At 37.1% G+C, this 27,083-nt stretch overlaps 2 protein-coding genes across 3 annotated transcripts; one reads left to right on the plus strand and one right to left on the minus strand.

Moving 5' to 3' along the window:
- Positions 1-5,546: 5,546 nt before the first annotated feature.
- Positions 5,547-18,092, minus strand: LOC133797151 (uncharacterized). 2 transcript variants are annotated; one of them, XM_062234969.1, is made up of 22 exons: positions 16,861-18,092; positions 16,047-16,162; positions 14,963-15,171; positions 14,535-14,654; positions 14,224-14,352; positions 14,001-14,126; positions 13,251-13,306; positions 12,964-13,063; positions 12,739-12,856; positions 12,342-12,551; positions 11,132-11,462; positions 10,716-10,809; positions 10,263-10,371; positions 9,841-10,112; positions 9,589-9,716; positions 9,205-9,439; positions 7,444-7,632; positions 7,058-7,344; positions 6,789-6,972; positions 6,433-6,675; positions 6,115-6,200; positions 5,547-5,973 (listed from the first exon to the last, which is right to left on the minus strand). In XM_062234969.1, the coding sequence occupies exons 1-22, from the start codon at positions 17,682-17,684 to the stop codon at positions 5,826-5,828; spliced, it is 4,314 nt and encodes a 1,437-aa protein (XP_062090953.1). In that variant the 5' UTR covers positions 17,685-18,092; the 3' UTR covers positions 5,547-5,825. The 2 variants fall into 2 exon arrangements, with proteins under 2 accessions (XP_062090953.1, XP_062090955.1); XM_062234971.1 differs by lacking the exon at positions 16,861-18,092 and adding an exon at positions 16,446-16,483.
- Positions 18,093-21,185: 3,093 nt separating this feature from the next.
- On the plus strand, positions 21,186-21,854 carry LOC133795376 (glutathione S-transferase T3-like). The gene is made up of 2 exons (XM_062232826.1): positions 21,186-21,481; positions 21,569-21,854. Exons 1-2 carry the CDS (start codon positions 21,186-21,188, stop codon positions 21,852-21,854), a joined length of 582 nt encoding a protein of 193 aa, XP_062088810.1.
- The last annotated feature ends 5,229 nt before the right edge of the window (positions 21,855-27,083 follow it).

Consider the following 27,083-nt stretch of genomic DNA (forward strand, 5'->3'; position numbering starts at 1 on the left):
ACCTAATAAGGCTTAGGGCCTTGATTAGGGGGCCTGGATGACAAATTATGGAAATTATGTGATATATATGTGTATCATTATATGATTATGTGAGTTCTATTATAATATGACTTGATATGCATGTTTAGGTGTAATAAACATGCATGTGGGCCCATTTCTAATCAACATGGCAATTTTTGTAATTTGGCTTGTTATGGATATATTTGACATATATGTGATATATGTGTGAGACCACGTCATTATGTGGATATATTTGGGTTACTCGGCACGAGATGATCCTAGGGAGCAAGCTAGTGGGAAAGTCACAACGGGACCCATACTTGACTCGGAGTGAGTCAAGGGGTATTTGGGTATTTAGCACATTACCGGGTTATTAGGTAATGGGAATAAATATTAGATGATATATTTGGAGTCAGTGAGATCATGAGAGAATTTTGACTATTTGGCCCCCGGGGACATTTTTGGGTACCCCAAGCATTGGGATTTGCTTAAGGTTACTTAAGCTTGAAGTAACTTGACAGAATAAATAAAAAGAACTTCGGTTCTCTTTCTCTCTCGTTCTCTTTTTGACGCCTGTTAGCGTTTTTGTAGGAAACTCAAGTTTTAGGACTCGGATTCAAGCAAGGTTAGAGTCATAACAATTTTAGGGAAGATTAGAAGCTTGATAGCCGGAGGATTTAGCTGGGAAACGACTTAATCAGAGGTAATTCAAGCTTTAAGTTCTGAATTTTGAGTTTCTTAAGTTTGAGTTTTTGATTGAATTGTAACTTGGGATTTGATGGTTTTGGGTTGCTAAGTTGTTTGGGAACTTTGTTTATGGGATTTAGCTATGTTTGGATAAGTATATAGAGGGATTTGGCATGAGAAAAACAAGGGAAAATCTGAGTTTTCATGTCGAGTCGCGGCTCTGTTCTTGGGGCTTCGCAGCTCAAATCGGTCGAAGGAGAAGCAAGTGCCAAAGGGTTATTGGCGCCACGACGCTTGCTAGGGCGCGACGCGGCGCTAGTGCAGGCAGAGAAGAGGCTCGGGCCTCTGACTTGAGTGAGTCACGGCTCAAATGTTTGGGGGTCGTGGCGCTTAAGGGGATTTTTGGCCAAAATGGGTTTTTAGTGATGGGGACTCAAACCTAAGGGCTCGAGATCGATCCTACTACCCGGTTTAATAGGATTCGATGTCTCGAAGGCTAGGACTCGGTCCGGAAGCCTGTGTTTACTTGTTATTGAAGGGATTCTATATTATGGTTGTGATTAGGTTATCGGTAAGGGCTCAGAATCGGGATCGTGCTCTAGGGTTGTTCATTGGTAACCTGTACTTGGACCAAAGGTAAGAAAACTACCCAGTATGTGATACATGCGATTATGGCTTGGTCCGAATTGTTAAACAGGAACATGATTAGGGCATGAACGCCTGAGAATGTGCATGATTATGCTTATGATTATTGATTAAGTATGTTGAATGCTTTGTATTTGGACATTTGATATATGATATATGCTAGTCTACATTATCTAATTGATAAACTGACCTATTGGTCGGAGAAAACTCAGCGCCTGGTACGCTGGGCCAACTCCAAGGCTGGTTATACAGAGGATGGGACAATGGGCCCCGGGGTGACTTATTAGTCCCATATCCTAGGGCTGGACCCCAGCATTGAATTATTAGTCAATGACGACCTTAGCACGTTGAGTGCTGGTCGCAAAGCATTGACTTATTAGTCAATGATGGCCTTAGCATACTGAGTGTTGGTCGTAAAGCATTGACTCATTAGTCAAGGACGACCTTAGCACACTGAGTGCTGGTCGTAAAGCATTGACTTACGAGTCAAGGACGACAATAGCGCGCTGAGTGCTGATCGATATGGTTTAGTCTAACTAGGAGCGCATCATACGCTTGACCGACCTATTGGTCAGAGAAAACTAAAGCGCCAGGTACGCTGGGCCAGCTCCAAGGCTGGTTATACAGAGTACATGGCAAAGGTCCCCGGGGTGACTCATTAGTCCCATATCCTACAGCGTTGAGCTAGTATGATTTCTTAATCATGTGTTTGGGCACTGAGCCCCAGTATGATTCTATAATCATGTATTTTGGGCATTGAACCCCGATATGATTCATTTATGGTTATCTTGGGCTATTGGCCCATCTGACGTTGTAGTCATTTATATGAATGATATGCATCCATGAGTAGGGTTATTACTGCTAGGCATGCTTATTATGATTTGGATATATGTTATTAACTACTTATAAGCATGTTTAAGTTTTCTTGTTGAGTCTTGGCTCACGGGTGCTATATGGTGCAGGTAAAATGAAAAGAAAGTTGGATTGAGTTGGAGAGCTTAGGTGAAAATGTGTACATATGTCGCTGCTCGACCGCCACGACCAACAGTTTAAAGAGGAACTAGGGTCAAACCCTATTTTGCCGCTTAGATCGGTTGGTTGTAACTTTTCCATTATAATTAACATTTTAAATGTGGTTTGGGATCCCATCTATGAGGTAAACGTTTTGATGAAACAATAGTACCTTTGACCAAAAAATTTAACCCTAAACCGTTAATCACGTTTAGTTACACGGTTATAGCCAAATGACTCGTTTAGCGAGTTTAGCACTATTTAAAATACACAGTGTAACGGTCTCTAAATAGTAGGGCGTTACAGATTTCTTAATAAATGACTCAAAAGAAGCCCTTTTGTCCCCCTAAAATTTTAAAGTTAAAATAAAATTATTATACATTTAAAATAAAATTCCATTCTAAAATCATAAATATATTTGATTAATTTATTTCGAAAAATGATTTTTTTTCACTCTTCTTGAAGAAATGAGTGCTTGATATTGAATTACTATAATACATTATTTTATTTAAATGAAAGAATGGTTATAAGAATGAATATTTACACATGTTTTGTCAATTGTTTTGCCACATCAAAATATACTTAAAAAAAGATAAAATTTTCCAAACTCAACAAAAAAAAATGCACCAATCTCAGTGCTGGGATTTTTTTCCTGATTTTCAAAAGTGACATTTTGGTTGCGAATGATACCGATAAGATTCTAATTAACTAACTATCATATTATTTCATATACATTTTGGTTACTTCCAAACCTAATTGTAGAAAATGAATTATCCGAAGATATTGATTAGTTACCTTTAAAAACATGACTTCATTTGTAGGTTATATTATAGTCTTATTATTTAAGATACATCTACGTTATCCAAAATCTATTTCTAGAAAATTTGTTATCTTAAGATATTGATTAGTTACATTTAAAAACATGACTTCACTTTTAGGTTATATTATGGTGTCTTATTATTTAAAATACCAAAATGTATATTTTTATTTATATTTCTAAAGTAACTTCTAAGTTTCTTTTTTGTTTTAATAAAAAAGCTACTATTAAATATACATTACACGAGTGACAAAAAAATGTATTAAAATTTTTCATTCAAAAGTTAATATGAAGTATATACTAAAGTAAATTTTGCTAATAAGTTATATGCTAACTTGCTATACTATATGACAACTTATTTGTTTCTGAAAGTAGGCTTGAAGTTAACTGAAAAAAAATCTTAAATAATAAGACATCATAATATAAGCTAAAAATAACTAATCAGTATCTTAAGATAATAAATTTTCTATAAATAAGTTTTGAAGATAACCAAAATATATATGAAATAATATGGTTAGAAAAATAAGCTTTTTATGAAAAAGTAATCAATCGGTATCTTATCGACATCGTAAGTAACCAAAAAGTTGAAAAAATATGAGATTCTGTGAACTCTTTCATTTCATATATATTATTTTGAAATCTTACATTTTTTGATGACGTGCCAATGTATTTTTGTAAATAAAATTTGTTAAAAATAATTTTATAATTATTTTGCATTTTAGGTATATCTCTTCTATATAAAAAGTGTGTAGATAAGTTTTAATGATTTTTTTTTAACTTTAACATAATATTTCAAATATTTAACAAAATATACTTTTAAAACCAATTAAAAATAAATATTTATTAATTATATGAATATAAATTTAAGTATTATAAAATATTCTTATATATTTATTAATTATATTAATACAAATTCAAATGTTATAAAATATTATTATAGTAATAATACTTAATGCTAGACGATGTTTATTAATTATATCCATATAAATTCAAATGTTATAAAATATTATTATAATAATATATAACATATAATATTTAATCCTAATTTTTATAAAATTTTGCTAGAATAAATATTTAGTAATTATATTAATCTAAATTCAAATATTATAAATATTATTACAATAATATTTAATACAAAATTATATATTTAATATTATAAAATATTGTTATTATATTAATATATAATGCATAATAAATATATTATATATAAGTATCATATGTGTAAAAATAATATGACTGTACAACTAAATAAGAAATTAGAATAACATTTATCTTTTATCAAGAACAAAGAAGTTTCTTCTCCAATTATTGAAGTGTGATTTAAATAATATCATGAATGTTTTTCTATCTTAAAAAACTATAATATCATGAATGTTTTAGTTTAATTTTTCTTTTATTATGTTTGTCTTTATTTTACTTATATAATATTATTTATTTATTTAAAATTAGTAAAAATAATTAATAAATTTTCTATATAAAACTAAGCAAACGCATGCATTGCACGTCGCCTAGTGTATGAAAAAGTCCTATAAGAATCGCATGGGAGAAGAGAGGTTGTGGTTGGAAGAGAGGAGGGGTGAGAAATAGAATAGAAGGGAAGAAGAAAATGACCATTAACTATTTCATTAGGAGAAAAAAAGTAGAAGACAAACTAAGCTGATAGTAGGTACTTCATGGAAAACTAGGAGTACCCAAAAAAAAAAAAAAATCCCGTCCAAGTTTCCAATATTTTATTTTATATTCACTGCATCAGCCATCTTGTTTATACACAACCAATCTTTTGAAAGCACATACTGTTCTTTCTTTTGAATGTATTTTATTTTGTAAGTTTTATTGTCTAAATTTCTAAAACAACTCTCCCATATCGTTGTTTTGTTTTTTAGCAACTTATATTTCTTTTTCTAAACAATGAACTTCTTGGATGAATGTAATCCTCCACTGCTATGTATTTTCTTTCAATGTTAAGGTGCTTAATCACTTTTTAAAATATATATATATATTGAGAAAAATGTTATTGTATAGTTTGAATATGAGATGATTGATTCAAAATATAGTGATTTTATTGTGTTTATCTTTTCATTTAACAACTAATGAGAATGATATTCTAAGTTAAAATAATAACAATAATAAGCCACGAGCACAGTCAAAGAGATCTAAAAGACATAACAGGAGAAAGAAGGCGTCACCATCTAAAAATAAAATTGTCAGAGCAAAATTAATTACACAATGGTTTGCAGTATTGCCCGTCCATCAACCCATTGTCTTAATAAATTCAATTAGTTAATTTTTTAAACTTATTTTTAGTACATAATAGTTTCACCTATTGGAATGATCACAAACTGCAAGTCACTACAAATATGAGAAACATAAAGAAAGAAAGAAAAAAGAAGATAAAATGAACTGGTTTTATTGGCTAAGAAAGAGCTCAGATTGCATGGATTCATTCTGTGGTTTAAAAGAGCAGACACAAGCTACTCCTATGTATTAAGAAACTAGCTACATGTTAACAGGACATAACAGGGGATTGTTTAATTACTGTAATTCTCTATATTAATCCTATGCACCACCAACCTGATTTCCCAAAACAACTAGAAAAGAATAACACTATAGGAAAGAATGGATAACTAACTTGCCTCTGTAGTCTGTACATTGTCAACGAATGCTTTCATGACTGCCAAAACACATCTGGGTCATTGCTGTACAAGTAGTGATCCTGAATTTCCTGGTTAGCCACATGGCGATCGATAAGCCGTGCTTGGATAATTTTACACACTGCCAATCCTGAAGGAAGCACCCACCATTCACTTTCATCCCTGCTTTTCCCACCAGATACATTAAATGCAGAAAAAAAAAAGTATGTTGTCATGAACTGACATGATGATTGGTAAGCAAGGCAACCAATTGGTCAATGGTACATTAATTCACATGGTAGGCTAATACCAATAATCACTTACATGCTAAAACTCCAGGACTGAAAGTCAGGACGCTTTTTACTCGAGTGAGCTGTATAATGAAGCAGTCCACAAATAAAAGCAACCACCTGCCAAAAAGATACCAATTGGAACACATCAAATACCTTTGAAAATCACTAGAGATTTTTGACAGTGCAAAACAAATGAATACATAGAAAGCATGATATCCAATTAAGCAATACAAGTAAATTTCATACAAATTCTAGACCAAATTATCCACCAAGCAAAATATTTCACATGCCTATTTATACAATATGAAACTTCTTTGAAAGGAAAAGACGTTGAGTTGAGATAACATACAACATTAATCATGGATGTGACATTCCAAAGAGCATACAAACGTGCAAGACCTGCTGATCGTCTAGGTCCTTGACTAAACAAAGCACTGATTCCAGCTGGAAAGGGAAAAAGAAGACCAAGGGGAAGGATAAATAGTACAAAGAAGAAGTTGAGCAACGAGATTGAATACTGTTGCAGCAAAGTGAGGAAGACTAGGCTAAAATCTCCTAGAAGCAGAATAGAGATGACCAAACCAACAAGATCCTATAATAATTGGAGAGAGAGAGAGAGAGTCAGAGAAGTGTCCATGAATCATAACAAAATTAAGAAAAGAAGGAAATGCTTAGTAGATCCAATGAGGCAACGTTTATAAATACCTGGTGTCCAACAGGTTTAGTGTTATAAATTATGAAAGAAAAGGGATAAAAAATGGACGTCTTCTCTTCCAGCGGTGTTAAGTTCTTGGTTTGCAAAATTCCTCCAAAAAACCTTTTATGAGTCATAAAATGTTCGTTGCCACTCAAATTGTCCAGTTGATCATCCCTATCAAATCTTGGCACCCTGCAAAATGAACAGTAGAAAGTAGTTATCCTAACTAAACAGTTCATAACTCACCAAGAAAAAAAAATTATGAGCGTATTGTTACCCTTCTTGCCCAGGAAGCAATGAGATATGTTGATTTTCTTGTGCTGCTAGCACATCCTCCTTTTCAGCCGCAGCTATCACAAGTCCAAACTGACGATATTCAGATGCTGTAGGTTGAAACCATGCAAGATCAACATGTACACCGTAGGCCTTTAAGGTAGGGTTCGCATGTGTTTCAAGCCAGCTGATGACATGACTAAAGGTTACTTTTAAGTGTCCACGACGTACTAAGCGCAGTTGAGCATTTAAACCAGCCACAAGTCGATACCAAATGGTAGGTGGGATAGACTGAAAGTTGTCAAATTTAAAATTAAGAGAGCTTCATTTGAAGGAGAGGCATGGGACTTCAAATAAATCATAACTTCGAAAGACAAATTAGAGGCCAACCTGACTCATGAGGCTAGTTAAAATGTTGTCACTTTGAATAGAGAAAGGAGCCATGTAACTTCCATCTCCTCCAAAAACTAAAGACACTGGAATACGCTGATGAAGACGAAGAGGAAGATCAACTCTTTTTTCATCTCCACCTAGGAAAAAGTCGATGTATGCAAGCATTAAATCAGATGTTGCAGCAACCTGCAAAACAAACAAAGACAATCTTATAGTGTTGATAACATCTATATTCATTGCAAGGAGACAACATGCATTCCATCCCTTTAATCAACCTCTACAAAACAACTGGCATGTTTATTTTATTATTTCTTTTTGTTTCCCTTCCTAATAACAGAGGAGAGCATTAAAGACTCACAGAAAGAAAAAAAATAGACAAACACCGCTGTCCTCTAAATAGATTACAAAATAGAGGCCCTATCTCTAAGCAGATCTGCAAACAAAAGGCTTAAACTTTTTGTAGACTCCCATAAAGAGAGTCCCAGATAATCAAATATTCTTAAATATTTTCCAAAATTTGCAGTTTCTTATAAAAAAAAAATAATTGCTTCCAACAGACAACCATTTTAACAGTTCCATAGCATCTTTCCTGGATCCTTTCTCCAAGGTGGATAAACATGTACATGGACATTATTAATATTTTTATTGGGCAATTTGTGATCTACAGTGAAGAGCATTTCATGATCATACAGAACTGGCAATCAAATGCCATTAGAGTTTTATAAGAAATAATAAAGATATAGATAGATAGATATGGCGCGATATTCTTGTGAGGATAATCTACACAGGACTTCTTACAAATTAGTTTCAATTCATGCAACGAAAAAACCAGAACATGCGGTATACTTACTAGCAAACATGATATGCACTCAAAAAAATATAAAAAATATATATTTCAATGTCTAATCAAATATTATTTTCCCGAATATAATGAGTGTTTCCAAGAGTCTCATACTTGTTAGCAACTAATTGAACCCAAATTCGTTTCACGTATGTGAAAAGTAATAAGAAGCAATCACAAGAAAGAAGCTGCAAAGTCAACCTGATGCAGCAACTCATATTATGCAATTTGTTGTTTGCGTTGTTAGAGACTTATTGTTACCGTTTTGCTTATGTATATAAACCCTTATGAGACATAGAGTTCATCAGCCTTTTGGATGAATGAATGAAAATGCTTCTGTTTTGGCAAACAGCTTCTCTCTAAATTCCCTACGCAGAAGGTTCAATTTAGTGACTGTCTGAAGCTCCCTTTTCCATTTAAAGACTTTCTATGTCACCTCTTTCCTAGCACCTTAGAATCAGCATCAACTCTTTTCTCCTTACTACTAATATGCCTATCAGGAAATAAATAAACTATATATTGGCTTCAGTAGATGAAATCCAAGTGTATAGACACCATCAATCCCATGTAATACAACTGGAAAACCCTGAAAAATGATCTTCCAGGTAACAATAACTTAGGACACTATTTACTAATATATAAGACGCATCTTATTTTAAAACATCAACAGAAACTGCACCAAGATGACTAGGAGAACACATCAGTTGATTACAAACAAATTCGTGTGAAAATGCACTTCATCTATGCATGTCATATAAACATCCATTTTTGTGTCAATACATCCTTGAAAATAATTCAGCAAATATCTAAACATGCCATAGATGCTCCAGAACCAAATTACTAACATCCTAGAAACATTCCAAAACAAAAGATAATGTGGAGAACAAGCTGTTTATGTGTTTTGGAAAGAAAGAAACCTTAAGTCCTTCATAGAGAGCACGTGAACGACAAGAGCGTAAGCAAGAATGATCATACTCTGAGCGAACATATTCACGAAGCTGCTGTAATTTACTTTTTCGACATCGTTGTAGCCATAACCATGCAAGTGGATATGCAAGGATGGATAGGGTGCTGAAGATTGATCCTTCCCACCACTGGTAAGCCGCTAAACCATTAATCTCATCCACAAATCTATTGAATGCATCCTCATGGCTGCCATATAAGGTAAAACACATATTTCAAGATACAAGTAAAGTTTGTATAATGACCTGCAATACATGAAACTAAAGCCTAAATTATAATACTCGGAGCTTCTTCTATATAAGCCAAAAACTAGGCAAGACAATCAAAAGAGAGCTTACACAATTTCTTTTACTTGTTGTGGAGGAGAGTGAGTCAAATGCCAAGGTTCACTAAAAGTATTAGGACCAAGGAAATACATTCTATGCACATGATTTCGGGATTCCTCATTTCTGTGTGTTTCCAAAACCTGAAGAAAACAAGGGTATATTTTGCTCACAATATATCACAAAATGATAGGAGGTAGACATTTATTTTAGACATAATTGCATATAAAGAAGCACAAACAACTCAAAAATGAAAAAAGCATTGACCTCATTTAATGACTCCAGGAAAGGGAAGGAATGATCTATTTGAGAGCCATGACGAGTAGGCACAATAGCTGGTACCTCGTCGCCACTAACATACTTCATTCGTGCAACACTAAGTACTAGAGCTAACAAGATGAGAATACCTAACAGAATAAAACCAAATAACCATGGCCCACCAAACGTGTATACGACCTCTTCAAGTGCTGTATAACAACGTGGCATGTGATATCTATCATCAGTGCATTTATATGGACAGGGAGTATCAGTAACACCACCTGTTAAAAAAAATGACAATTCCTGAGACTGTAGCAGGTACCAATGTAAGAACCTTTTAAAGAGAGAAAGCAAGAGAGACACGAAGCAATGATAAAGCCATCATTCTTTGAAAAGAAGAGCACAAATCAGGGTATCTATTAAGAAAATACCTCGAACAGTAACATATACAGCACGGTGGGGAAGTTCATAAGATGGACAATCATAACAAAGGGCTCTATCAGATCCACTGACATTCTTAAAAGTTCCAATGGGACATTCCTGAAATCCAATTTGCTATCATGGTTAGAGTAAAAAACAATTCCAAGATACGACTAAAAAAATTCCACAAATCCAACTGTCCAGAAGAAAAAAAAGATGACATAAAGTGAATATAACATGGGTCAAAGATATATATCCTACACAGAAAATAGTTAAATAATTAGAATATGGTGGAGGAGAATGACTGACCAAGTAAATTTTGAACTAAAATAAGCAGGGAAAATTAATTCTAAGAATATGCTAGGTGCGATGTTTCTATTTAATTATCAATAGAAAGTTTATCATTTATCTCTACTCAATGACTAAAACCAGACCAGCATACTCCATTGATTAATAAAAGCTACCTCACAGAAGATACCGTAAAGCCCTCTTGGGCAAGCCTTTCCAGTAACCGTTCCATTTTGCCCAGAATGACCACGACCTCTACCAAATCCTCCCCTGCCACATAGAGAGGAAAGAAGCTTCAGCTAACTAAATTATCAAATGAGACAAGGCAAAAAGAGCTCAACAATCATGGAAGAAAAGCAAAGAAGGATTTTGTTACATAAAATCAAGAAACAACTGGTCCTTTATTCCACAAGCAACAATTCATAAATTTTGACGTCTTCTTTTCTAATTAAGTAATTTACTAAGACAATGGCGTGTCTTATAAGAAAATCTGCTTATAACAACATAATGATTGACAAGAAATGGCTTTATGAAGCAACGAGTGAGAAGTACCATAGGTGTGTGTGTGAGAGAGAGTGAGTTAAGTACATACTCGGTAAGAATTCTTCCTTTCACATAAGCTATTGGTAAATATGCATCCCCTACTGGTATTTCGGACCAGTGAAAGTGAATCCTTCCACCCCCACCACCACCACCACCATAAGGACTGCCATGTCCTCCAACAGTTGAGATGGTAGAAGAATCACCAAGTGCCAATGTTTGCACAAATAAAAGAATTGTTCCACCAGAGCCTCCACCAGGACCTAATTTTGAGATGGGCCCACTATTTTGTTTTTTCAAATCTTCTCCAAAGCTTTCCCCATCAGCTTTAAGTGAGCCATCAACAGAAAAACTTAATAAAGAACGCTCCATTGAACCCATCACTAACCAAAAGAAAAGAAATAACAATCACCCATCAGAAGAAAAAATAAATAACAAGGGCACCAGATGTTATCCAAATAAATTCCTAACATTAAAATATTAAAAGGGAAAAAATAAGAAACATAGCTAGCCACCAATGGCTAATATGGTTAAAGGACTCCCTTTGTTCCAGTAAATGCAATATTGGATGTGAAAAAAAAAATGGGGATGAGGTTCAAACAACATAATACCTAAGGCTGGATATCTAGGTCACAGGAACCTATCTGATCTAGATGAATATAATCATTCTACATCACAAATCCGATTTGACTAGTACTTTGATCTCTAGAAGATATGATAACACCTTGATCTAGGATGTTAAACAGTGCTGACATATCTGAATGGTTACTTCAAAAATCGTTAAAAGATTTAAAGAAAGGTAATTAACGTGACATGGAATTTGAGCCCCATTACGACCATGGCTTATACTTAAAAAGTATAAATCTTCAAGACAATCATCAAATGTGATTAAACTGATAAACAAAACAGTAAGGTTCACACCAGGACTTAGCCCACTGTTGAGCATGGCCTATACTTAAAAATAAATATAAATCTTCAAGGCAATTATCAAATGTGATTAAACTGATAAACAAAACTGTAATGTTCACACTAGGACTTTGTCCATCCATTATTGAGCTATGGAATTTAAGCCCCATAATAAGCACTGTGATTTTAAGTACAAACATCCATAACAAGCAAAAATATGATTGCTGTGATAAACATGCAAAAATATTTCCATCATCTTTTACAAGTTTAAATGGCTGCACACAACACACCAAGCAATTTTCACCTTTTAAAACACACCAATCAGAGAACAAAAATCCATCACATAAAATACTTACCAATGATACCACCACCTGTTGTTGCACCAGCTAAACTCACATTTCCACTACCGCTGCCAAGTTCACAAGGTAAACCAGCATTTCCATATGCAACCCCACCCTCAATGAAATTTCCATTATAATATCCATTCCCACCTTTTCCGCCATGCCCTCCTCCACCTGAAAGACCATTTTCAAATATCTTTCCTTGGCCCACTCCATTAGTGCAACCTAACATCCAGATAAAATTATGTTAAAGGTTTTGCCAAATCTGAAATTGAACAATAGGAAAATATTTTTTTTTTCTAGCAAGATTGATTTTTTTTTCCTTTCTAAAGGTGAAAGATATTCCTATATTGATAATTCATATTTCTGGTGGTGTAAAAATTGTTCAGCAAAGGTGAAGTGGAAGGCTTACCCAACCCAGATGCACTAATCACTCCAGAAGAAGGGATGGTTATTGCTCTAACCCAGTGGAAATGAATAATGGATCCTGTAATGGTGCCTTCAACAACAACTTGTTCAACTCGACATATCTGGAGTCGCAAACCAAAGCAACAACATCAGACACACATAGTCAAAGTTACAATAGGCCAAATTAACAAAGATAGTGCATAATGCTCAATCTGAATCAGTGAAAAACCTGAATAGTAAAGGCTAAAGTAGAGTTCACATTACAATCTTCAGGTGGATAAATTAGCTCAATGGGGCAATCTGGGAGATTGCAGTAGAGTCGTGGTGTCCTACGATTGCCCACAAAAAATTAGAAATGAAGCAGCTGTAGAAGAATTAATTTATATCTTACCGTTGCATGCATATAATTCCTTTTATTAAAAAAAGGAATAGAAATGAAGCAGCTGTAGAAGAATAAATTTATATCTTACAGTTGCATGCATATAATTCCTTTAATTGAAAAAAAAAAAAACTTACTCTAATTTGCTATCAGCACTCTCCAAAGGACCTCGTAACAAAGATCCAGAATCAACCTTTACATAAAAAAGAGAAAATTAGCAAATGCTTACAGCAAACATATCTACAAAATTATGTAGGACGGACATATTTTGTAGGACAACCATATCGTGTTTATTTACACACATTTATATACAGATACTATAGTATATAACCAAATATATATATATAAATAGAGAGAGAGTTAAATATTATCCGAATTAGATTTTAGATATTGGATCGCAGCAATACCCACCAGTAGCTTAATTCACTTCATAGTACTAGCAAAATGAACAAAATATGAACTATTAACACTTCATTAAACAAGGAAATATGAGGTAAGTGTCAGGATTTTAATTCTTTAGAAAGTGAAATAAAAAATCTATACAATGGCCTACACAATCTTTTAGTGAGTGAGCCATACCACCACAATTAGATTTTGAATGCAGTACACTGTATACTGAAACACTTCCAATTATCCAACAGGAAACTACACAACTTAATCAAAGCCAGATAAATGTTTGTATTGTCAGCTAAATTGTTATTCTTCAACAACAAAAAGAAATATGTACAAAGTGGCAATCATCTGTCAGTAGATTCCATGCTTCAAAGCATGGAAACATACCTCCAATGCTCTAATAATGGTTCGTTAATGATTATTTGGAAACATAAAAAACTAGGTAAAGAGAATGTCTTCATATTTGTCATTGAAGTAAATAAGTCTCAGCTTACATTGACACTGTAAAATAATGAAAGAATTAGACGCTGAGCTTCAATCAGATTCCCCGGTCCAGATAAATTCAGAAAGCCTTGTCCATGAACTCCCAAATTTGCATTAGAACGGATCCTAGATGATTCCTGAAAAGAAAATCCAGAATCATGAGTTCAGACATAAAGACTACCAATAATCAATATCTGATTTACACAAGTAAAAGTGGAAGATAAGAAGATATACCTTGAGAACCACTAAATTGCTTGCCTCAAGTAAGGATGTTGCAACAATTGTATCATTGCCACCATCTATAACCATTTCGGAGTTCCACATCAAGTTCATTTTGACAATCATACGAAGAGCCCCAAATATCTGAATTAATTACAGGAAATTAAACAAGAGTAAAGGTGCAAATGCCAACAATGGAACTGTTTAAGATTTGGGAAAAGTTAAAAACAAAAATATATAAACTTTAGAAGTGACACCACTCTATAAGAGCAAAATAAATAACCACATAGAGAGAGAGCAACAAAAATTAAATACATGCCACTTGCCTTAACAACAGAGTCACTCATCAAAAGCTCTTCTGCCATTAACTCAAACGCTGATGAAGAATAATGAGCAAGCCCAAAACTCAAAGTTGCGCCACATGTCAAACGAATTTGTCCTTGAACCTATATAATTTATAGATATTTTAAATCACAAGCACAAACATCATGATAGAAGATTATGTTTCGTATCTTAAAACTTTTGGAACAGCCTAATGAAAGGAGCTATTGTGGGTGACCTTACCCTTTAATACCTCAAATTATCTAATCTACATACCTGTGAAATTGACTGATGATTCAAATTCCTAATTAATATACCAACCAGAAAAATAAGCATTTTCGTCTTAGGGAATGCAAAGATGACCTAGAAAAGGCTATAAGCAATAAACAAAAGTTATAGTACAGTAGCAGCACAAAGATTTCAGCTGCTGAACCTGAACACGGCTCCAGAATAGAGGAACCAAAGCCTTGGCATGATTTTGAATATAAACATTTGTCCAAAGTGGCTGCTTAGGAAAATCCATCAGAAGCGTGTCAGTCTGTGTGGTCTTGTTGTGATTGCTAACTATAAGAATTCGAGGCACAGCATCATAATAAGTCCCTGCACCACCTGAGTTTTCAGGACAGCCTAAACTCCTTCCTCCTGAAAACAACACAAGATAGTGAAACTGGGAACCAAACTCTCTTTTTTATTAACTGTAGAAATTATTTTAAAAAGAGGATATAAAGGAAATAATCTTAATGCTTACAACGAAGTACCCCAATCCCTGATTAAATTAAAAAAAAAAAAAAAGACAAGTCTTAAAAATATTTAGAATCAAAACACGCAATGAGCTACCAAAAACTTGACTATATCCCTAAAAGGCACCATGTTCCCCTCTAAATCTTCAAAAACCATATTATTCAGTTCTAGCCACAAAGACCAACAGATAACCATGATAGCCACATTAAACAACTTCTTCCTACCCCCTATATGCTGGAGAACACCAACCATCTGAAGCCTTGCAACTGCTGCTGAGGCCTGACCCAAAGCAAACCAAACTCATTTCAACACCAGGACCAAAGCTCTATAACGAAAGAGCTATCGATGCAAAACAAGATGATCCGACACCAAACTCATTAATCCTTTCTTATTTCCATTCTTCCCACTATCCTTCCAAAAAATTCTCCCAATGTCCCTTCTGCCAAGCAAAAAGAAATTTACTCTAACTAATTGAATTACATGGGGTCACTTACCTACCTGGGCAAAAATCATTGGCAAAGAAATTGCTCCTTTCATTTTTTCCCTCACATTTTGAGTTACTTAAAAATGAAATTAACCTAATGAGAACATAACATGACATGAGTCCCTTTACACATATTTATTTTATATTCTTAGTTTTCTTGATAATGAGTTCTTTTCCAAAAATTGGTGCTTAAAAAAAGACTGGCCTTTTTATAAATAGCAGGACACAGCTTACATATCAAGGGTACTCCTGCACAACCATATATTATAAAACAATAAAAAAAAAGTCTTACCATGTATTAGGAATTGTGTAGTATCATGCCTGCTGAAAACATTGATCGAAACTCTTCCACCTCCACCTCCAGCAAATCCATTACCCCCAGCTGCACTTATCCTGCCACTTCCAGTCCTGCTCTTCAAAAGAAGAAACATTTTATACAGCATTTCAAAGATAGCTACGAACAAACGACAAATACAAATCTTAAATAACATTAAATAACATAAGTTCAACCAATCTAGAACTGTGTTGTGATCTCCTACTTTTGACTTGTCACCCTCTTTTGTGTGTATATCCTATCCAAGCATAGAAGCCTAATCTTTCATTATTGTTTATTCACATGGCCAAACTTTTAAAAGACAAAAATAAAGCAAGTCACTGCTCAATTTCTACACTCAGCAGTTTACATCCTTACCAAGTTAATAAATTTGCATCCATACAGTTTTAAAACTTGCAAACAGGAATAGTAAAGTCTCTTGATATTATAATTTCCAGAAGCGTAGACTGCCGAATTGTTGTACTAGCAAATAAAGTAGTTATCCACATGCACAGAAGCCAACGAACACAAATTTTAGTACTTGGAGTTGGCCAGCTAATGTGGGGGACCTCGGATAAAAAAATAAAAAATCAATCGATCATGCTCCAAATGAAGTTAGAAGCACATAGCACATGACATATAATGAAAAAGTTACCACGATAACCAATCGAGCATCCAACTACTTTGACTAATACCGATACCATCATAATTTCATCACCAACTACATGAAAGTCTTAGTCATAGGGACATCGTTATCAAGTTGGTGTTAAACAGAAAGGGAGATAATCCTTACATTCTATAAGCTTTGATAAAAATGCTGCCACCAGAGCCTCCTCCACCCTTCATGCCACCCTCACCTCCCTCCGCCAAGAGACTCCCGGAAACATCGATGGTGACATTCACCTCCAGCCAAATCCTCCCACCTCCTTCTCCGCCATACTTGACCTCTTTACTAGTCGTGCCTCCCCTGCTTCCATAACTATCCGGGTGCTCTAATGACGTCCACGAGTAAGTGTCGCCGCCCCATACATCATCAGGAAGCTTCGTATTGTCACTCACACAGCTAGCTCCTCTCCCGCCATGGCCACCACCAGAACCTTGGAGACCATGCGGCGTACCACTGGTCTGCTCCGGTGGCTCTCCAGCTAAACCCGTGACGTTAATCAAAGACCCCTCAGCTAAATTTGCGTTTAAGGCATTCACAGACACCAACCCAGCCACAATCGCCGAACCCCGACCCAAAATAAATTCTTCACTTACATTAACCCAAATCGAGCAACCGGGCAAAGGGCAACTCAAATTTACTCCCGGAAGTATATGCAAACTACCTTTCCCCTCTATATAGACATCGTCTTCGAAGCTCAGGCTTGAATTAAGCTCGCACAAGGTGTTAAGCGACCCAACTCCTTTGAGATCCTCCTCGCATGTGAGCGACGGAGGGTGTGGCGGCGGTGCTGGTGGAGGAGGCGATGGCGGTGTGTAATCTCCCCGAAACGCGTCGATATCCAAGCTGCCGATGGTGAATTCATCGCCAAATTCCGAACCCAGACAAGGGTTTACAGTGAAAAGTGCCAAGGTATTGAGAAGAAGAAGAAGATGTGAGAAATTTGAAGCCATTTCAAGAAGGTAAAACTCATCCCATAGACTGTCGCAAATTTAATTTCAAATTATAAAGATTTGGATTTTTGCATGAAAATTCGCTTACTTCTAGAGATGTGTGTACTATGTGTATATAATATAAATAGGATAGGTTCTTTGTTCGATCAGAGGGTGACACTGGAATGGAATGAGAAATTAAGCGTAAAATTAACTAAAATATAATTTAATTACAAAGAAATCAGGTGGGTCTTTCTGTGGGTATAAACAAAAACAAATCTTAGCGAAAGAGATGAATGGGAAAAAAAAAATGGTGTTGGCGTTACCAAAAATCAAATGTGACGGAGAAACGGAAAGGAGCGGAGAATGACAGAGTGTTTCTTAGTTCAGAGGAAAGACACGCGGAAGAAGAAGCTTCTTGCACCATCTTTCATTCAATTTGGGCCGGGCCTTTGGATTTGGTCTTAATGCCACCTAAGATTGTCCAGGCCCACTAGATACCATGAAAAAATAAAATGATATGCTGTCCTTTTAATTATTATATTATTATGATTATGATTTGTTTTCTTAAACCTATAATTCTCACCTTATCATGAGGTTTTCAGGTATATGGGCTGATAAGATAATAAGCCAATATAGAGGAAACAACTAAAGCTGTCTTACATGGTGTAGTTTAGTATAAGGGGATAATCATAAATTATTTTCAAGATTATATTATCAAACTTACATATCCTTGTATAGTATATGGTCCTAATAATTGAGATCAAATTACGTGTTATGTGTTAAGGAGTCCACATCAAATCAAATTTAAAAAGTCACTTTAAAAAAAAATAGAGAAGTTTACATAAATATAGGAAAAATATATATAGTTTCTAAATTTATGGGAAAAAAAATAATTGTACAAAATATGGTAAATTTTAGAAAAAAAGTTTAAAATATGGTAAATAAATTACCATAAACTTAATTCCCATATTTTCTCTTCTCTCCTCACCTCACGATCTCCTCACCTCACGATCTCTCTCTCTTCTCATTTCTTTCTTTCTCTTCCCCAATTCAATGGCCATCTCAGATTTTTTCTAGCGATCCTACCTTCGCTGCTGCCTCCTCCGACGACGACGACGATGGCGGCGACGAACTGATTTTCTTCTTCTTCTTCTTCTTCTTTCTTTCTTTCTTCTTTTTCTTCGTCTTCTTTCTTTCTTCTTCTTCTTCTTATTTGGTACTTCTTTTTCTTTCTTCAAATCTAGTTTTCTTCTTTTTCACATCTGATTTTGAACTTCATATTTGATTTTTCTGGGTTTTTTTTTTCTAAATCTGTTTAAGTAACCAGGTACTTGACTTCATATTTGATTTTTCTGGGTTTTTTTTTTCTAAATCTGTTTAAGTAACCAGGTACTTGACTTCATATTTGATTTGATTTAAGAAATGTACTTAAGAAAAGTTGACTGCTATTATTTAGTGTAGACTAAGGTAGTATAAGAAGTTAGGTAGTTGAATATTTTAGGGTACTTTTAACATATGAAAGCTTAGGTTAGCTGATTAGTTTTTTTAGTTGAAAAGGGCAAAAGTTGTCAAAATGTTCTTCTCTGTGATGTTTAGATCAATAGGTTTAGCAGCCAAACATTCATCAAATAAGGTTCTAACATAAATATTTATGTGTTTATTAATTATTTAAAGAAATAGAACTAGAATGTTTGCTCAAAAAATGCATCGATAGGTTTATAAAATTTATTCAAAATACAAGTACAAGAAATAAAAAAACAAGCAAACAAAACTTTTGATTTTTCTAGGTTTTTTTTTTCCAAATCTGTTTAAGTAACCAGGTACCATGACGACTGAATCATTTTATTCATATCAGATTTTTTTTTAGACCTAGGTGTAACCAGTTACAGTAGCGATTAATTTAGATTTTTTTGTTTAGATTTGATTTTGTTTTCACACCTGACTAAGTAACCAGGTACCATAGAAATTACCTCACAAAAATGCCCTTATAGAATAAATAAACTTATACAAAAAAATATGGGATACAGTACAAATATTTTGATAAATATGGGAAAACAAAACCCATAAAAAAGTAAAACAACAAAAAAAGCCATAAAAAATGCACACATAAAAAAAGCCATATATATTAAATTTTATTGAATTTTCCCATATTTCATGTAAATTCCTCAAAAATAGTATGATAAGGGCTTTCTTCCACTAATGACAACCAAATTGACGATACTTGATTAAGTATGTTAACTGTTTGTACAATTGATTGAATGGATGGTTGGCAGTGGGGGGAGTCTGAGTTACTTGTCATATGAAGTTGATGAAGCCATGTAGCTGCAATTTTAATAAAAAATTATTTTATATAAACATAATATAATAATCAAAATAGTAATATTTAATTTATATTAGTATAGTTATACATAATTTGTTTCTATATAAAAAAAATTATTTACATTAAACAATAAATACAACATTAATAAAGAGGGAAAAAATAGTTTTTAAGAAGTAAGAGGACTAATACAATAATAATATACAAATAATTACTACAAATTTTTTAGTTTTATTCAGGATAAAATTTGTGATTAAAAAAATCATTATTATTATGTTATCATTAAAAATTTCGTAACAAAGTAGTAGTGAAACAAATTATAACTTATCACTAATAGTTAAAATACTAAAATACAACTCAAAATCATACTTTTTTTCAGATGTTGTAAAATACAAAAAATTTAGTCAAAAAGCATTATTCATGTTGTATATATTATTTTATTTTTTATTTTTTACTTTCTCTTAGAGCAGCTCCAATGCACGCGTAGCTCAGAGGATTACTAGTTGACCAAATTCTGACATGCTATGACTTTCACCGTTAGAGGCTTTGAATGCTTGAAGAAAATTAAGGCATTGTTGCTTCACAATGGCAACGGTACTTTCTCCTTTTATTTTTAATTGTATATATATATATAAATATAACAATTTACATATATAAATATAACATTTTACATATATAAAATATTTTGTTACCGTTTTTTAATTACCGTTGGTGACCTGATTTTTTTATTATTATTTTTTTTATAAATACTCATTTATTTCATTTAATTTTCACACAATTACATACATCTTCTTCCAAATTATCAATATTACAAAATTTCTTTTATTACCAATGGATTCCCAAAATTCTCACAATTTTCCAAATTCTCCAAATATCAAATACCAACTCCCAAAATCTAAATTTTCAAAATTCATCATTTTCTCCACATACCAATCTCCAAAATCCAAATTTTCAATATTTTCATTTCAATCAAAATTTTCAAAATACTCTCTCTACTAATCCTCAAAATCCAGATATTCAATATTCTCAATTTAACCAAAGTTTTCCAAATTCTCAAAATTATCCCATGTCCTCTTACCCTTACCAAAATTTTGGCTCTTTTGAGACACCCCAACAAGCTCCATTCTTCACACCAACAAATTCACTACCATATGCCTTCCCCACACCAACCCAAAATGGTTTCAAGAAATTATAGACCAAGTATGGAAAAGTCTAGTATTGATTTGAATCGTGAAACATCATCGACATCTGTCTCTGAAACCCAACCTGAACATGGTGTTGAAGGGTTGGAAAATGTAGTTCTACACAATGAAGATGAATCAAGGCATAAATGTAAAGTCAAATGGAGCAAGGAAGCCACTATACTTCTGATAAGTGGATGGCTTAATACATCTAAGGATGTCATTGTGGAGAATGACCAAACTTCTACACATTTCTGGGCTCGGATCGCAGAATACTACAACACCAACCAAAAAGGCGAGCAAGCAAGAATTAGAAGGCAATGCAAAGATCATTGGAACAAGATGAATCAAAAGGTGGCGCATTTCAATGAGTGTTATAAATGAGTACAACAAGCACATCACAGTGGTTGGTTTGATGAGCAAATTCTTGAGAATGCACATCGATTGTACAAATCTGAAAATAACAACTCAAATTTTCTGCTTGTGAACTGTTGGAGATTGCTAAAGGACGAGCCGAAATGGAATATAATGTATCAACCAAAAGGTGGTAAGAGAACAAAGGTGTCAGAATCAGGGGCATTTACTTCTTCTTCCAATGCAGACATCGATGATGATGAAGTACGTGAAGTGTGCCCTACTGGCCAAAAGGCAGCAAAGAGAAAATGGAAGGAAAAAAAAGACACGTGCTAGATTTATAGAGATTAGTGAACGAAAAGCATCTGCATTGGAGAAATTGGTGGCGATAAAGGAGAAAGAGGCGGAAGATAATAGGATGACAAAATACATGGATTATCTCATCATGGACACGTCGCATATGACTCTTGAACAAAAGAAAGATCATGAAAACTTGTGTAATTATATTAAAAATAATATCCTGAAGTTGTAATTGCTATGTATTTTTATCAACCGCATTATTATGTATTTGATTTTATTTAAATAAATTATCATGTTAACGGCTACATTTTAACGGCTGCATTTTAACGGCTATATTTTAACAGCTACATTTTAACAGCTACATTTTAACGGCTACATATATATGTCACCATGTCTATAAATACCAAATTTCAATATTCCTATTACTCAACTCTCCATTCAATCCTTCATTTTACTCTTTCATTCCCAAATATCATATACTCTAAGTTCGACAATGGATTCACCAAATTCTTCGAATCCATACGACAATATGAGTCTAGAGGATATCATAATTGTAGAGTGTACTGACGATCATGATGATCAATATTTCAAAGTGCTCATGGATGGGGGTAGCTCAACAAGCAAGGAAGAAAGAGAGCCCACATTGATAGGGGTCATGTAGAAGGACACCAACGTTTGTTCGATGACTACTTTTTTTATGAACCGGTGTATACATAATATCAATTTCGAAGAAGATTTAGAATGCGTAGACATGTATTCCTACGCATAGTGTAAGCTCTAGAAAATCATTCAGAGTATTTCCATACGAGATTTGATGCAGTCGGTAGAAGGGGGCTTTCGCCATTACAGAAGTGCACTGCTGCTATGCGATGTTGGCATATGGAGCGCCTGCCGATTATGTTAATGAGTGTTATCCCCGTTTCCCGCCGTGAGCCCGGGACCGCGTTCCAGGCCCACTAACTGCCCAATTGAGGTTGGGCCCAGTCCAAGTCCGTTTGGCAAGGAGCAAGACGGATATCGATAGCCCAATTCTGGGTAAGGCCCGGAAGGCGTCCGAGAAGTATTGTCCGGGACGGTCATCCGGGAGACGGTTCAGCTAGGTGAGGATAACAGTCGGGATTGGTACGAATGGTCCCGAAGCCTAGTAAATGATACGGGCTCCTGGTGGATGATCTGGATCTGGACTTATGGTAAACGGAGAGGGACAGAGGTAAACAGACCCGGGTCGAGTCCCCAAGGTTGGCAGGATAAAGCATCCATGACCCTGATTCTGCCCTGCGAAGCGTGGGAGTTGTCCCCACGTTTCACCTACGAAAAAGGCCACCTCGGGATTGTACGCCGCTGGTTCAGACTTGTGCCGCCACTGCTCTGACCGATCTTGTCCCCTAAATCCGTCTCGTAATTCGAAATGTCCAGACCAAAAGCTCCAATTTTTCGGATGATAGTTACGATTTGGGTTGGCCCAATGGGCTCAAGTTAGCATTTTTCTTTGATGTTTTATTTATTCTGTATTGGGCTTCTGATAGAGAAGCCAACAATATTTATACCTTTATTGGGCCCAGGTCAGCCCCGCCCACGCCCAGTGCTCCTGTGAACCTATAAATACATGTAACAGAGCACTGGAAAGGGACCTTCTTTTTTTGGCATGCATACTGTTACTCTGCTAAAACGAAGAGAAAACCCCATTGTTGTAAACTCTCGAAGTTCTAATACAACTGTCTCGTTGACTAAGGCTCGTTAACGCCCCAACCACATAAAAATCTTGCTTATAACCTCTAACCTTTTCTCTTAATCTCTCTTATTTTTTATTATTATAAGTTTCCGAAAATCTCGGTAAACATTTTGGTGCTTTCATTGAGAGCCTGAGAAACCTAGTGTTGACATCAAACCTCTACAACAATGGTGAATACAAGACACACCACTTTCAACCCTACTAACCCAGAATAGGGCAATGGAGAGCCACTTCCCCCTTAACCTCTTCCTTAAAGTCCACCTGAGGACGCTCCTCATCAGACGTCCCACCCCGACGAGTCACAAGACTACGAAGGCGGAACAGAGTACGAGGAGGACTATTACGAAGAAGAGGAGGGGAATGAGGGGGAATACCATGACGAAGCTGAGAATCCCGAGATCCCAGGAGTGGACCCCAACCAGGAGAATCTGGAGGTGACTAGACTGAGGCAGCAAGTCCTGGATCAGGAAGCCAGGATTGCTGAGCAGGTGGAGGCATCTCGGTGGATGCAATAGTCCTTCCAAGCCCTACAGGCATTCATAGTCGCGCAGGGTCCGGCGACCAATCTCCCAGCTGGCCCGCCTCCGAGAGCACAACAGCCAGCTCCGCTGGCCGGAACTGGATCCCCCGAAGATGTGAGGCCGACCCCTCCCCCGGAGCAGTTTCCTGAGCCAGACCCAGGAAACCCGGACCGGGGGGAAAACCCAAGGGAAAAATCCCCCCGTCCCCAGCCTTTCCCTAGGAAAGAGAAGGTGCACCCCGTCCCAGGACAGGGCCACCCGACCAATCCGCAAGGGACGCGGCCGCGGGATGCTAGGCCCCGGTATGCCCCAAGGCAAGCCGGACGGGAAAGGTCTTTGCACCCCAGTGCTTCGGTGAACAAAAATCGCCGGGAACGCCCGCATAGCGGGGAGCATCACACCCTTAGTTCTGAGGACGACACGTCCCGGGTGGACCTGCGCGATGGGCTGAACGCTCGGAAGGAACGGGCCCGTAAGGAAAAGATCCACCCCTGAGGTGGCGACCTTAGGAACAACATCAACGACAGGAGGAACAAGAGAGTTCCCCTAGAGGATGGCGTGGCCAGACAGCTCATGGAGCAACTGCCCACTCTGAAAAAAGTCACAGACCGCTTGGTCTGCAAGCAGGAAGGAGCGGACACCGACTTCGATGAGGAGGACAAAGAGCCCTGTGCGAGGCACATCCTAGACGCTGCGCTCCCCAAGGGGTTCAAGATGACGAAACTCACTGCCTATACTGGGAACACCGACCCCAGGGATCATTTGTCCCAGTACAACCGACTTATGACCGTGGCCCACGTTAGTGATGACGGCAAGTGTCTCTGTTTTTCAATCACTCTCAGCAGTCCCGCCGAGGAATGGTGGAAGAGACTCGAGCCGGGATCCATCCAATCCTGGTCGGGGCTACAATCGGCATTTCGCAAATAGTTCGTAGCTGCCATGAAGATGGACATGCAAATCAGTGCCCTCGCCAATCTTAAACAGCTCATCGCGGAGACACTGAGGGCCTACATCAAACGTTTCACCGAGGAGGCCTCCAAGACCAAGGTGGATGATGGGCAACGCCTGGTGGCATTGCAATCCGAGATCCAGGCCGGGTCGCCCCTCTGGGATGAGATGCAGCGTAGCAAGGCTACTACCTTAGAAGAATTCATAAGGAGGGCCCAGGGGTTCATCAACTGGGAGGAGGCTCAGATCCAGGCATTCGGATGGCCGCCGACGCCTCAGCTTAATGCCCCGGCATTCCCAGGATACGGGGTGCAGTTCCCGGCACAGCCCTACGTCACTCCCCCGATTGCCCCAGGTTCGGCGGCTATGCCTGGGGTTACCTACACCACGCCTATAGTGTACGGTCTTGCCTCTTCAGGATATGCCCCGGTCCAGTCCGCCCTCTTTCCCGGATATGAGGGTCATAACGCTGCCCCCGTCGTGGCCCAGCAGTCCCAGGTGGGGGGGACTGAGACAAGTGCAAACCCCCCCTAGGGAAGAGGTCCGGCAAGGGACAAAATCGATGTGAGCTGGCTAAGAAAGGCAAGAGGGGCTACGAGCCCCAGTATTCGGAATACACCAATTTGGTGGACACCAAGGAGAACATCTTCCTGGCCACAGAAAAGGCGGTTCACTACCGGAAGCCTGCCCCCATGTTCAAAGGAGGGAGGAATCCGAGAGATACCAACAAACAGTGCGCCTACCACAAGGACGTGAGCCACACGACTGAAGAGTGTCGACAGCTCAAGGATGAGATCGAGAATCTAATCAAGCTGGGGCATCTCCACCAGTGGTTTAGGATGCCGTGGGAGTCTCGGGCCTGTCAGCAGGTCCCGGACAACCCGCGGTCCTGGGTGTGCCCAGAGCATATCTGCCTCAGGGAGGATATGCACAAGGCCCGGCGGCGCAGACCCCTAAGGGGGCCCCCGTCGCGCCAACACCCAGCCCTGGAATGCCTTATCCATCCGGGATGGCACCCCCTCGCGTTGACGAGCATGTGGCCACCATTTCGGGTGGGCCTCACCTAGGAGGACCGTCCAGGAATGATCAGAAACGCTACCTAAGCGAGCTCGACCATGATCAGGAGGTGTGCGCTCTGGTCCAGGCCCCGGTTCAGCGCCCGAAACTGATGAACCTCCCTATCACCTTCACGGAGGACGACGCCCGTAACGTCCATTTCCCGCACCATGACCCGCTAGTCATAGATGCCCAGATCGCCAACAAGTTGGTGTCCCGGGTGCTGGTGGACGACGAAAGCTCCGTCAACATCTTGTTCAAGCCCGCCTTTGTCGCGATTGGCCTGAACGAAGCAGATCTGGTATCGTGCCCAACCCAGATCTACGGCTTCAACGGAGACGCGTTACTCCCCATGGGAAAGATCCAGTTGCCCGTTGTTGACTGTGTTTTTAGCCAACGACGTGAGAACGTCAAATACGACAAACCTTCAAGAGAATTTAAATAACACAGACAATTTAATCAAGAAAAGTAAATAACACACAAGATTTTTATAGTGGTTCAGCCCCGATAGTCGGTAATAGCCTAATCCACTTAGAGTTGTGATTATAGATCTGTACTCAAGATCAGATGGACTGAGCCAACTGAGTTTCTTCAGTACAGATTGCAAAAATACAAGAATCATTTCAAATACCAGCACTTTCTCTCTCTAGAATACTAAAACCCAAAAGTCTAGAAAGAAGAAGCAGAAGCCCCTCTCTAATCCCATAAGCCCTCTATTTATAGGCTTAGGGTCATACATCTGATATCCCTAGAATCAGGATATTTTATTATATTTATTACATTTAAATTACAAAAAACATTCAAAATGTAACAAAACCCCCAATTTGTGGGAAGAATGAGAGATTCCCGCATATCTTGTTTAAGTTGTTTATGGGAATCTTGACTTAGTCCTCGTCTAGCTAGTTGATCCACCTCACCTCCACTCTGGTCGATCATACATATGCGGGTCGGACATACACTTGCTGGTAGGACATGCAAGTGTTGGACATGCACTTCTCCTCTAAGATG

Source organism: Humulus lupulus, chromosome 8, assembly GCF_963169125.1.
Source record: "Humulus lupulus chromosome 8, drHumLupu1.1, whole genome shotgun sequence".
NCBI classification, from domain to species: domain Eukaryota; kingdom Viridiplantae; phylum Streptophyta; class Magnoliopsida; order Rosales; family Cannabaceae; genus Humulus; species Humulus lupulus.